Raw genomic sequence first — 13,990 nt, forward strand, 5'->3', positions numbered from 1 at the left:
TACATATCACAATAATTGGCAAGTCACAAGATGTCACCAATTACAGCAACAGGCTGAGTTCCAGTAAACCATCCAGATGAACATTACAAATCGAAACAGCGAAAACTGAGTTCAAATAACCCACTGCCTTGAAATCCAGATCCAGTACATGTTTTTTTTTGGCGGGTAGATCTAGTACATGCTAACATTGCAAACCAGAAAACTATTAGCTGCTATACCCAGCCAGGGTCTACCCAAACCTCTACACCCTTTCAGCAGCTGCTCATGTTTCCACGGGTCAGTGCACTGTAGTGAGGCAAGGAGTATGTGAGCCGAGTGGTATCCCTTTTTGCCATTTTAGCAGCAGCATCAGCACATGCTTTTGCTTGTACAGGTCACCGCATGCCCATCAGCATGGACGGCGGAGGCAAGGAGTATATGAGCTGAGTGGTGAGCTCCCAGTCCTCCATCATCTCCTCGCATCCTGGCCACGCCTGCAGGTTCTCGTGCAAGTCGTAGATCGCCTCCATGCACTCGCTCAGCTCCTCGATCGCGTACCTGGCCACCGGCGCCGTCGTCGAGTTGTAGCCCAGGACTACCAGCCTCGCCAGCACGATCGCCGACGCCGCCACGGCGGACGGTAGGAACGCCACGCACCGGTAATCCAGCAGCGCCATGCTGGCCAGGTGGTGCGCCAGGGCCTTCACCACCGCCGCCGCCGAGCCCTCCTCCTCCCTGTCCTGCGTGTGCCTCAAGAAGTGGTCGACGAACGTGTAGGCCGTGGGCCCGCTCAGGCGGTAGCCGAGCGCCGCCACCAGCTCGCGCTCCGCGTCGAGGGCCTCGCGGCGGGTGCACCCGGCGTACGCGGCGACGGCGTCGGCGTTGATCCTCCACGTGGTCTTCCTGTCCTCGTACTTGGCCGCGGCGAAGACAGCCGCGGCGCCCAGGAGGAGGAGCTGGCGCTCGCCGCCGTTGATCTTCCTGGCCGAGAGGAAGCGGTCGACGTAGGAGACGGCGCGGTGCAGCGCGCCCGGGGCGAGGCCGTAGTACCTGGAGAAGTGGTGCATGCTCTTGACGAGGGTGGCGCGGTCGATCATCATCATCTCCCCCGCCTGCGTCTCGCTGAGGTAGTCCGGCGAGGGCCGCTCCGCGGGGTCTGCCTCCATGACCCGGAACGTGGCGTCGATGCTGGCATCGTACTCGCTTCCGCACTGCTCCTGCTGCGGCTGCTTCTCGGGCGGCGGCGTCTTGATGTTGATGGAGACCGCGTCGTCGCCGTAGCTGCGCGGCGCTGGAAGCACCGCCACGGGCGTCGTCGGGGCGTCGTCGTGAGCGTCCGTGGGGGAAGGAAGCCAACAGGCCAACGCGGCGCTCTGGATGCCGCCGAGCATGGCCCTGAAGCTGGCGCCGATGTCGGCGTCGTAGCCATATCCGCACCACGCGGCGGCAGGAACGCCCCCCGCATACGTCGTCGCCATCGTCGGTCGTACGCCGAGAACGGGCGCGGCGCCGGCGCCACAGGCGACGCCAGGAAAGGCGCAGGGAGCGACGGAGCACATGGTTACTCGCCGGCCGGCGGCGCAAGAAGAGCAACAAGCAAGGAGCCCCTGGTGGTGGCGCAGAAGCGATCTGATCGGTGCAGTGCAGCAGGGAGGGGGAGATTGGTGGATGGATGTTAGAGTGGAAGCCAGACGAGGGGCGGCGCTATATTTATATCGCCCATGGGGCCGGGGTGGCAACTGGTTGTGAGTCCGATCGGGTTCATCACTGGCCGGGTTAGTTGCATACGATGTACGCGACCGGCGCTCATCTGAGTCCGAACTCGTACGAGGTTGAATCCGACCGACCGAGTTGGTTGTTCTGAGCTGGTACAAGAAACCGACTCACGGCTAACAAACCATCCCGGCTTAAGGGAATAGGGTTCTGGATTTGTCCGCAGAGAGGGACGCAAATCACGTTCGGATTAATGCTTACTACTGATAGAGACTTTGAGCTAGGTTTCAGTTTCAGTTAGGCCGTCGTCGTCTTCAAATGGATGTGTCTGTTGCTCTGTAAAACACAGCCTGGCAACTGGTTGTGAGCCCGATCGGGTTGATCACTGGCCGGGGTTAGTTGCGTACGATTTACGCGACCGGCGCTGATCTGAGTCCGAACTAGTACGAGGTTGAATCCGATCGAGTTGGTTGTTCTGAGCTGGTACAAGACGCCGCTCCCTGACGAGCTATAGTACATGCATGCTTTTTTTTCTTTTTGCAAAACATATATATTCTACACTCAAATATGCACGCTCACACGGCACACACGTAAATCGTCCTTGTGAAACTAAACCAACATATCCTAAGATTAACTAAATTGCCATAGACGTCTGATTATAAACGGATGCATTCTTAGAGCAACATCAATAGACTATCTAAAATTCTGAATTAGCTATTATGTAAAACGAAATGGCTCGCAAAAAGTGATGAAAACCCACAGCTTCTCTAAATGAAGGAGGTGGGGCATGCGCGGGTGGGCCTGGCAGCCACCCCAGACGCAATCGCCGGATCACGCTGAACAGCCTTCTCTTCCCGCCAGGGGCGGATCCAAGGGGAGGCTGGGGGGTTTTCCAGCCCCCCTACTGCTGGTTCATCAATGGAAATATGTGGAGGGTGAGGGAGAAGAAGAGGTGGAAGAAAGAAGAAAAAATGGAGAGACAGAGATCAGCCCTCCCTTTGATCCTGTTCTGCATCCGCCACTGCTTCCCGCCGAGCCTCGCCACCGCCATCTCCCTCTTATTTCCCCGTGCCGCCACCGGTGGCGCCACCCCAGACGCCCTGGTCACCAGCCTCTATGTCACCCTGAACAGAATGGCCCGCCATGGGTTGCGGCCGACTGTCACGGGCTGCAAGTCCTCCATCTCTCGCATCCCATCACCTTCCTCCCTTCTTCCACCGCTGCTCCAATCCCCCTTGCCTTTACCCGCCTCCTAGACATGGCGCCGCTGGGCGCCGAGGTCCTGGTGATTCAGCTGGCTGCTCAGCAACCCACTACGGTGGAGAGCCCTGGTGAGATCCTCCATGGGGACGCTGCACAGGCGGTGCTTGAGGCAGTTCAGGCCACGCCGGCCGAGGTGCAGGAGCGACTGGACACGCATCTACATCCAAGATAATGTCAAAATCCACTATGCCTCTAGAAAATATGCAACATTGGAAATTGAGTTAAATTGCAGGTCACAAGCACCTTATGATCCAAGGTAAAATGATCGACCAATCAGAGCACGAGAATCAGGCACATATGGATCAAAGGGCCCACATGCAGCAGTTACCCGACTTAAGACAAGGCCTATCACCTTTATTTGACAAGTGGGACATCAGGCCAACCGACCAGCCAAAGGTGAGGTCGATTGGGCCTGACCCATGGTCGGCCGATAATGGTTAGGCGTCACCTCTTTTCCACTACAAAAAATCTGTTGATCCATGACGATTAAATTTTGTCATAGATCACTAAAAAATCGTCATAAACCAGTATCTATGACGATCTCAAATTGCGTCATGTATTGAGCGTCACAGATCACACCTCGTGACGTTCCTTAAAATTTCGTCATGAATTGCTCGATCCATGACATTTTGAAACCGTTATAGAATGTCCCCGGACCCCCAAAGCCCAACCCAAGCCTGTTTTCTATGACAAAAATAAACATCACAAACAATGTAATATTCGTCACGGATTGCTGACATGGAGGATGACGTGGCTGCTGACATAGAGGATGATGATGGCATGGATGATGATGTCGCAGCTAACATGACTGATTACATGGCGGCTGACGTGGCAGATGACTGTTGCATTCACAGCCCATTTGTTAATGGCCCATTTTAGGACTAGGGCCATTTTCAAGCCCATAAAAGCTTCAGCCCACCAAATAGGACCCAAGTTTCAGCACTTTTATTAGAATAGCTATTTCACCCAAAAGACATACTAAAATTTTGGGCTCATTTACCACAACATCAAATCAAATACAATATTTCAGATTTACATTGAGAAGTACATCCAAATAGCAAGTTACATTCATGTTTTCATCTTGGATCAAATGCAACGCACTAGAAAAAAAATAACAAAAAAATTCCAGCATTTGCCTTCACATTTCCAATCTCTTCTCACTGCTTGTTCCTTGTTCCATTTCATCCTAACATGAAAAGAGCACATTGCCAAATATTAATCAGAGGGTAATATTTGTGATGGACACTACTAAAACTAGAAGAAATCGCCGCATTGTTCCATGAGCTAGCAAACTTAGGCATAGATGACAGTATAAACCAAAAACAATAAAGATGCTTTGACTTAATGATGTAGTCAAGTAAAAAAAATGACAGCGGATTATTGCTGTCAATGATGTAGCCAAGTAAAAAAAATGACAGCAGATTATTGCTGTCACTAAATTTCAGTATGGTACGAGATAATAAACTGCAAAAAAGTTGCTCTTAACAAAATTAACTAAAGAACATGAGAACCAAATAAGAAGATAGATAGAAATTAACAGAACAAATGAAATGACTAACCACATGCTTAAACAATCATGCGTGAGAACCACATACAAGTGATAGGCACATGCATAACATGCTCACTACCTGTAGTATCTGCTTGCTGAACCATCTGTGGACTATCATGAAAGAAAGATACAGTGGAAATGTAAATGACATCCAATCCAATAATAACTTTAATAGAATCTGAGGAACTAAGAAAGGCAGTTAAAGCTTTTTTACTACTCGATTCATGGATCAAATGCAGCAGCGCAGATTGACTTCCCAATCTGAAAGCAAAGGAGAACCTACACTAGACTGCATTTCACGAAGATTTACTTCCCAATCTGACTCTACTACTTCAATGAATAGAAAGAGAACCTACTCTTACATTGAGAAGAAGCGAGCTGCCTCTCCAATTTAAAGCACTTTCTGTAACATTAATATGTGCTTTGTCCATCTCAGGAAACATAATCGAATAAAAATGCAGGACATATGAACTGAAAGAGACAAAGCCGAGATATCAAACAGACACACACACACACACAGAGAGATTGGAGATAGATCCGTATAATGGAGGGGGGAAATGTTTGTATAATATACTACCTTTTTCTATCAAACTCAAAATAAACAAAAGCACGCATATCTCGCACCCATATTGTGCTCAAATCTGAACCTGCTAACTCACTTCAAGCTACAATTACTAGTGATGTTCATGTCGCTAGCTACATCATTTTACAGTATGATTTTTAACTAAAACTGTCACTTCATTTCCAAATGAAGTATTTACAAGAAACTTCAGCTTAGATTACTTTCTTGACACATAAAAATTAAACAGACAATGACAAGCATATCAGCTACAAGGACAAGGGACTAAAGCGGCACCTAACATGACACGTTACAAGCAGCAAGTGATTAAATTAGATTTACTGTTTCTTCATTCAAGCAAAAGAATCGTGCTGCAGTACCACTAACCAAAGCTCTAGGCAAAGATTAAATTAACACTTGGCATTAAGACAGATTAAATTAACCTTTATTACGAAAAAGTTTTTACAAAATTTATTTAAAGACATTCCGGCGCAGTGGTAGCTGCCTTCTCTGTTAAGCGGAACGTGGCTGGTTCGAATCCTTATCTGCGCCTTTTTTTTCACTATTTACCATTTTAACTCTACTGCACATCGTATAATAAATTGCAATGCCAAATATATTCACAAACCAGCTAGTAGTGTAGTGGTGGGGAAAGAAATTTCGTAGTACAGGATCTTGAGTTCGATACCCTCCACGTGCACATCTCCACATAGTATAATAAATTGCAACGCCAAATATATTCACAAACCAGCTAGTAGTGTAGTGGTGGGGAAAGAAATTTCGTAGTGCAGGATCTTGAGTTCGATACCCTCCACGTGCACATCTCCACATCGTATAATAAATTGCAATGCCAAATATGTTCACAAACCAACTAGTAGTGTAGTGGTGGGGAAAGAAATTTCGTAGTGCAGGATCTTGAGTTCGATACCCTCCACGTGCACATCTCCGAAGCTGCTGTATTTGGTTTTATTAACGCGGTTGCGGTGGGTAATACAGGCTGCTGACTGGGGTGGTGATCTGGCCTTGCATTTATACTAACTTATATTTATTTTTTCTTTTTAAGTCATACTGACAATTTAACTAAAAAAAATAACCCCTAGCATATCATGAATGAGGGCATACCTCATTGGTAAGTCATATTTTTTATACGTTTGAGACTTGAGACTAGGTTTCGATTCTCATATGAAAAATTGTAATAGACTAGGGCATACCTCATTGGTAAGTAATAGAACAATGCGCATATTTCCAACATGTTTTGAATATAATTAAATTAAATAACGAACCATGGCAGAACTAGTCAAAAATAGCTATGGCGATTTCTGTGACATTAATGCCCAAATGTCATTGTTTTGTGGGCTCGATTATGACGAATTCATTAAAACGTCACTAAGTTTTGGGCCAAGGGCCCATACCTACAAATCCATGACGAAAATTTGAAAATCGTCATGGATTGGGTTACATTGTGACACTTGTTTAAAATGTCATAAATTTTTCATCATAGATCACCACATTTCTTGTAGTGTTCCCCTTTGATGTGGCACTCCTCCATTGGTCAAGAAGGTCGGTTCAAGGAGACTTAACTGCTGTTCACGCTCGTGCAAACCCATGGCTCCCTCCTATAAATAGTAGAGGGGGATTCTCAAATGGAGACACACCACAGGTGCTCAAGCTATTTATTTCTCTCTTGTTTATCTCTTAGGCTAGGGGAGTTTAGGCTAAACGTAGTAGTCTTTGGGTCCCCAAGGTTGCTTAGTAGTTTCGGTATGAGTTCGTCTCTAGCTCTCGTTTGTAATTTTTTGGTTATTTGCATAAGACATATCTTATAGTTATTTATATTTGCATGACTTATATCATGCGGTGTCTGACATATACTTCATGATTAGTTTACATTATTGCTATATGCTTTGCATGATTAAACAATTACCTTTGGTACATCGGTACCCGTTCTAACATTCGAAAGTTTGCTCTATTATGATGTCTGTCCATCCGAAGGGTGGGGCTCCTGGCGGGATACTAGAGTATCATTATTAATGTAGACATGGTGTCTAGGTTAATCAAGTGTTGCTGGATATCACCCTTTTTCATGGTTTGTAGAGATAGCCTGCAGATGGTGACATCCCTGTTTTGTGCCATCATAATCCTTCATGTTTGGTTGGGGGTAGGAGATCCATAAAGTACCGTGATGGCTTGGTTAGATTTATCTGCCAGTCATGAGCGGTCTCCTGGTAGTACTAGGTTGATTAAAGTTAGGATAATCATGTGTATGGTGTAAAGTACAATATAAATTGTATAATTAACTTAAGTACATGAAACCCGAGCCGCTAACTTCTTCCTTTCTTCATGCCTTTATCTTATTTTGAGTGGAGCATGAACTTGTGTGTCACACTACCTCTGTCCATTAATTATCTTACCCATGTTTATGCAATTGAATATACAATTAAGATTAGTTCACCAACCTGCCTAGACACATTAACCGTCATCTTTCCTGCGGAAATATAAATTACACCCTGGAATACTTCAGGTAAAATGCTACAGTGTGTTCTGTGCGCTTGAGGATTTATCCATGGTTCATGAAATACCAGCACACATACCTAGCTTCTACGGGTGTTACCGCCCAGGGGCACCCAACCTAACCGATGACACTGGTAGACGCCAACAAGCATTTTTGGTGCCGTTGCAGGGGAAGGCATAGGTTAATAAATAAACAAGGTTACGAACAAAATCAAAATTGTTATTCATTGTCTAAATAGGTGAAATGAACCGGGATCCCGTAAGGTGATCCTGACTCCCTGTATCGTTGTGATTGTCCTTGGATCAGATGTTATCACATACAGACTCATCATTTCAGACAATATCATAGTCATACCACTTAAATAGTTCAAACATGGGTTTAATTATTATATAAATCATGATTTTAGAAAAATTATGAAACTATTTTCATAATTTTTGGAGCTCCGGTTGATTTATTATGAATTTTTGAAGTTAAAAACGATTTCTAAAATTAATAAATGATTTTTCGAAAACTAAAAGAAAATCAAGGGACACATGGCAGCCTCTGGACATGCCACATGGCATGCTAATGTCAGCATGATGTAATCCTGGGGCCCGGCTCTGCTGACATAAGCGTTGACAGGTCAACGAGTCAACAGTCAGTGGGTCCGGCAGGCCCATATGTCAGCCTCAGCGTGTCGTTGATCAGCGGGCCCCATGTGTCAGCGCTCGGAAAAGAAAAAGGAAAATGGGAAACATGACAGTGCTTGTGGGCTCAAAGCGGCGGTGCGGCCCGCTTCCTTTCTTCGCGTGAAGTCGGCCCGTTGCTCGGCTCGGCCCGATGGCTCTTCTGGACCGCAGACCATCTTATCTTCCTCTTCTTCTTTTCTTTTTCTTCTCTCTACTCTCATTGACAGCTTGGTCCCACCTATCGGCGTCTTCCTCCTCTCTCTGACAGCTAGACCCCGCTTATCGGCGTCTCCAAGATTTCGTGTGGCGGCCTCTCAATTCCTTGCGGCTAGCACTTGTGCGTGTGTGCGTGTGCGCGCCCGGTGGGTGTGTGTGTGTGGTGTGCGCGCAAGTGCTCGGCGAATTGCCTTGGGGCCTGCGCATGACACGCCCGCGACATCACGGCGTGGACGCGGCCACCACGACGATGGCGGCAGCAAGCCACATTCGCGTGCCTGGGCTAGGAAAGGTTCGGCCTTTGCCCGTGTGGCATGCTCCGCGCACGCGAGCAAGCCCGACGAGGTAGACCCGGGACAGCGATGGTGACACATGCACGACGACGGTGGTGCGCAGCGATGGCAACGGCTCGGGTTGGCTCGGCCAAGGGCCAAGACAGGGCAAAGGCCCAACCTTGGGCTCCTGAATGCACATGCGCACACAACCAGCGCATGGAAAGGCCGTGGCGTGGCCTTGGCGGTGGCGGAGTCGACCGGCGGCGATGTGGAGCTTGCCGGGGTGCGCTAAAGGGCGGCGTACGGGGTTCAATTGACACGGGGAAGCGCAAGGCAGCGCCTTGGCGTGGGTGGCGCTCACTCGCGCGCGGGCCCTAGCATCCCAGGGCTGCGGTGTGGCCACGGCAAGCAAGCTTGGCGCGGCGGCGTTGAGTAAGGGCTACGGCAGCGGTTTACGGTGATGGTTGAAAGCATCTAGGCCCCTAATTCGAGTTTTGGTAATTAATGACAATGGTTTGTGGATTAACGATTTCTTTTGAGATAATGAGCATAGATTGATCCATGGATGGAAAGGATTTGATTGTGATCATATGGGTTTTTGGAGATGATGTGCAAAGCTCGGGCTCAAGGCAAAGGTATAAAATAGGGCTTTTGTATTTTACCGGTCACAAGACGATTAGTGGATGGAAAGTGACCGGATTTGTTGGATAGATAGCTGTTCTATCAAGAGGGGTCATGTACTTGTGCTTGACAGGTCTTTAGTGTCATTTTGCTCAAAATGTCTAGATGCATGCATGAGGGCAAACGACGTTTTGAAAAAGTTTGAAAAAGATTAAGTTCGAGAGCTGACTGCACAAGTGCGGACAGTCCGCCCTTGGGGTGCGGACGGTCCGCCCTTGGGGTGCGGACGGTCCGCCCCTGTACCAAAGAGCATGTTTGGCTCTGGTGGAAATTTGTACCAAAGAGGTTGTTTCCTTGGTTGGGCTTAATGGTTGGACAGCGGACGGTCCGCCCCTGGGGCGCAGACGGTCCGCCGGCTAATTTCAATTTGTACCAGAGACATTTTTTTTCATGTCTGGTGGTGTGGAAAATTTAACTGCGGATGGTCCGCACTTGGGGCGCGGACGGTCCGCCAGGGCTCCAACGGCTAGTTCTGACACACAATGATTGCACTCTGACTCACTGGTTTATAACGGCGGACAGTCCGATTTTTGAACCGCGGACGGTTCGCGATTTCGCAGAAAAGAGTGTAACGGCTAATTTTTGAGGGGATGTCTATATATACCCAATGCTCGACCATTGGGAGGCTCTCTTGGCCATTTGGACTACCTTCTTGACACATTAGAGCTTAGTCATCCCTCTCTCACACACACTTGCTTAGAGATTGCATTCTTGAGAGTGTGAGAGCATCCTAGTGCATTGCATCAAGAGTTTGAGCTTTGTGGCACTAGAGAAACTTCAAGCAAGCGTCATCGACTTGTTACTCTTGGGAGTTGCCGCTCCCTAGATGGTTTGGAGAAGTGGATTTCGTGGAGCACCTCCAAGGAGATTGTTGAGGAGCCCCGATTTCGGTTGTGAGAGGTCTTGTGCTCACTTCACCGGAGTGGTGAAGAGCAACTCTAGTGGAATTGAGGTGTGGAGCGGTTCCTTGATTCAAGCCGGCTCAAGATTAAGAGGTTCTTGATAGAGGAGTGGTTGATTCTTGGAATCCACCTCAATGTGGATTAGGGGTGACCGGCAAGTCATCGACACCACGGGATAATATCTTGTGTCAAGCTCGGTTATTCCTTTGCTCATTTTAATTCTTGTATTTACATTTAAGCAATTTACTTTACTAGAGCTAGAATTGTATCTTGTCACCCTAAGTTGCAAACCCAAACTAGAGATAGTAGTGGTATGACATAGGACTTTCTTTTGTTACTAATTAAATTTCTCTAGTGTTGGTGTTTTTAGTTTTAAACCGTCTATTCACCCCCACTCTAGTCGGTGTTCTTGATCCTACAATGGTTCCCTGCAGGTGGCATACAAAGGGGCTAGGAGGTCCTAGGGTCATCTAGGGTTCAGCCATTGCGGCCAAGGCTCCCCGAAGCAGAGGAATAGGCGGGGGCAAAGTGCGGCGGAGGAGCTCGCGGTCGGGACTATGGACGATGGGGCTCGGTGCATCGGTGAGGTGGTGTAGGAGGTCATCGGAGTAGTGCCGTGCTGCGTAGCTATGTCAACGTCGACCTATGGGTGCTGGCTCGGTGGAGATTCCCGGCGGCGGCGGCGACTCCTTCTTCCTCCTTCTCTCCTCCGTTTCTCCATTCCTTCTCCAATTCTGGAGGCGGGGGTGAGGGAAACCCTAATTAGGCTCTAGGGCTTGGGGTTTGCGATGGTGTGGCTCTTATAGGCGGCTGCCAGGGCTCCGGTGGGCCCAGACGCTGAGGAGCGGCGAGGATGGAGCGGGGGCAGCGCTGGGGTATGTGGCGCGCATCCAGGGCATCTCCGAGCTGGGCTCGGGTTCGCGCGGGGGTCGTGGCCGACCGTAGGCACAGGCAGACTTCGCACCAGGGGGTGTTAGCACGGAGGGCGGAAAAGCGGTGGAGCGGGAGCGGGAAGTGCGCGTCACGGCGGAAGAAAGAAGAAAGGGGAATTGTCCCCTGGCGGCGTGCGGCCGACAGGCGAGCTAGCGGTGGTGGGCTGAGGCGAGCGTGGTGGTGTGGGCCACTGGGCCGTGCGCTGGCGCCCGCACATGGGTGTGCGCGCGTGCGCGAGTGGGCCCCAGGTGCGGTGAAGCTGGGCTGGCGCTAGGGTTCTCAGGTTGGGCAGGTTAGGTGGTTTTGGCCCAATTCGGTTGGGGGTTAGAGTTAGATTTTTGGGTTTAATTCAAATAGCCAATTCAAATTAAACACCACTCAAATTCAAATAAAAACCTTCCAAATAAATGCAAACATTGTAGAGGCATAAATCCAAATGAGATCCAAATAATTTTCACACTAGCATTTAGATCCTTATGTTTAATTTGATTTTATTTGTGCTAAGAGAAGAATGAGTAGAATTATCCTTAAATTGTTCTATCTATTATACACTCCGCACAATTTTTTTTAAAAATCCACATTTTTGCACTTATAAATATTATACAATTTTATGAGATGTTACAATTGGCTAACTTGGCTTGTTTTCTCTTTAATTTGAAAATAGGGTAGTGTTGGGTATTTTCACAATGCGAATAAATCCGCAAGCGCACGGATACCGTCGTAGCTTTCACCCGAGTATTCATGGTATCATATCCACAGGGAACGTGTGTGCACTAACTCCTAACTTAATTGGTCCAAGGGCACACCAGGATATGAGTGGCAAGGATGGAAAGGATTCCTGCGGTAACACTAAAGATGAGTTAAAGGTCGATCTCTTGGGTAGAATACTCGCTTTGAGCACCGGCTTACCCCTGAAATGTTTAGGAGACTACAGCCAACGGCTCTACGCTATATCCGAACATGGAGGATTACGAAGGACCGACAGGGCTGTCACTACCTGCTGCCTACCTCAACATACCGTGGGATATAAGGCAAACGAAGATAACCCATAGCCTAGACACCATGACTATGCTATTACTGTAGTCTAACTATGTCTGAATCCCTGTAGCAAATTACGACACTCTATACAAATACAGAGCGACGAACCCGCGAGTAAGAGAACTAATCTCACTCAATCAAAAGTACTAAGCAAGATAGGAATCATAAATACTAACTTACTCATACCAGATAAAGCCAGCATTCGTAGAGGTACAAGCTAGAGAAGAGTGCCGACAGGCCGGCGCCCCTCCGAATTACTCCTCACCCTCCTCCTACTCTAAGCGCTAGCCTAGGTAGGGCCACGCCTTTGTGTTGAAGCACTACATCTTCTCCTTGGTGGTATGTCTTGGATGGGGGCTCCCCTCCTCCTTATATAGCCTTCCAAGGGTGGATCCTTGAGTGAACTTCCGAGGTGGAACCATCCAAGGCCGGCGTAGGCAGTGCGGTGGGAGTCTGCAGGCAAAAGATGGGCCTGTTTGGGCCCAGTAGGGGGTTGGTCGAGCCCAAATGGTGCCCCCCAGGCCTGCGTTCATCTAGACAACTGATAGGTGGGCCCTGGTGTTGATCCTTGGGTGCATCTTGCTTGGGGTGCCCATTTTGGTAGGTTTGTGGGCCCTTCTTGTAAGTAATACGTAGGACAGAATCTTTTATGCATTTCTTCTGCATCCACTTGTGTTTTCTTTTGTGTTTCAGACTTGTGTACCTGCAATCAATAATTCACCAACACTTGTGGAATTCATTAGTATTAACCCCTACCACTACTGCTGGCGTTCATGCAGGAGTTGACGACATATATTTTGCACTTAACAACCATCAACAGGTAGTGTATGACCGATTTCGATCTGCTGCAAAATTCACTCAAAATTCGGAGTTTCTTTTGAGAAGAGTTCGACCCCACATCGTACCTCCTCAGATCTCACTCTAAGCAGGCGAACCCATCACCATTACACCATCCACATCCAATTCCATGGCTTAGAAGACGCTTCGTGATTACTCTTCTCCTTCTGCCATCAATGTCATTGTTGGGCCTGAGGTCAGCACTGGAGCAGAGAATTTCGAGATCAAAACGAGTCTTATCATGATGATGCAGGCTAGCCCTTTCTGTGGCAAGGCCAATGAGGATGCCAGCACTCATCTTCAGCAATTCCTGTAGCTTTGCAGTACTTTTGTTATCAAGGGAGTATCGCAAGACGCGATCTGACTCCGACTATTCTTGTTCTCTCTTATGGGGAGAGCTAATTCGTGGTTCTATGCAAATAAGAGTGTAGTAAACACTTGGAATAATTGCACCAAGGCATTCCTCGCGAAGTTCTTCCCGACAGGCAAGACAAATACTCTTCGTGGAAGAATTTCGAGCTTTCAGAAGCGTCCAATGAGACCATTCCTGAACCAGGAGCGACTTCAGTTATACATCCTAGCATGTCCATACCACCGGATGGACACTTGGCTCATCCTTCAGAATTTCTACAACGGGTTGACTCTGACAGCCCGTGATCATATAGACACGACTGCGGATGGAGCTTTCTTCTCATTGACTGCTGAAAGAGCTACATCTTTAATTGACAAGATGGTGACCAACCAAGGTTGGAGCGATGAACGACTCCAATCACGCCAGCGGGTCATGCACACCGTCAAGGAAACAGATAAGCTCGCTGCAAAGATTGATCTCCTCCTTAAGAAATTTGAGGACTATCCCAGGACA

At 48.1% G+C, this 13,990-nt stretch overlaps 1 protein-coding gene across 1 annotated transcript; it reads right to left on the reverse strand.

Annotated features, from left to right (window-relative positions):
* Positions 1-374: 374 nt before the first annotated feature.
* On the reverse strand, positions 375-1,457 carry LOC120653576 (putative cyclin-F2-1). Its single transcript, XM_039931290.1, has one exon. The coding sequence runs from the start codon at positions 1,455-1,457 to the stop codon at positions 375-377; it is 1,083 nt and encodes a 360-aa protein (XP_039787224.1).
* Between the last annotated feature and the right edge of the window lie 12,533 nt (positions 1,458-13,990).

The sequence above is a fragment of the Panicum virgatum genome, chromosome 1N (assembly GCF_016808335.1).
Source record: "Panicum virgatum strain AP13 chromosome 1N, P.virgatum_v5, whole genome shotgun sequence".
Lineage (NCBI taxonomy): Eukaryota > Viridiplantae > Streptophyta > Magnoliopsida > Poales > Poaceae > Panicum > Panicum virgatum.

Coding starts and splice junctions, on each gene's coding strand:
- LOC120653576 (XM_039931290.1), bottom strand. CDS start 1,457: ATGGCGACGACGTATGCGGGGGGCGTTCCTGCCGCCGCGTGGTGCGGA.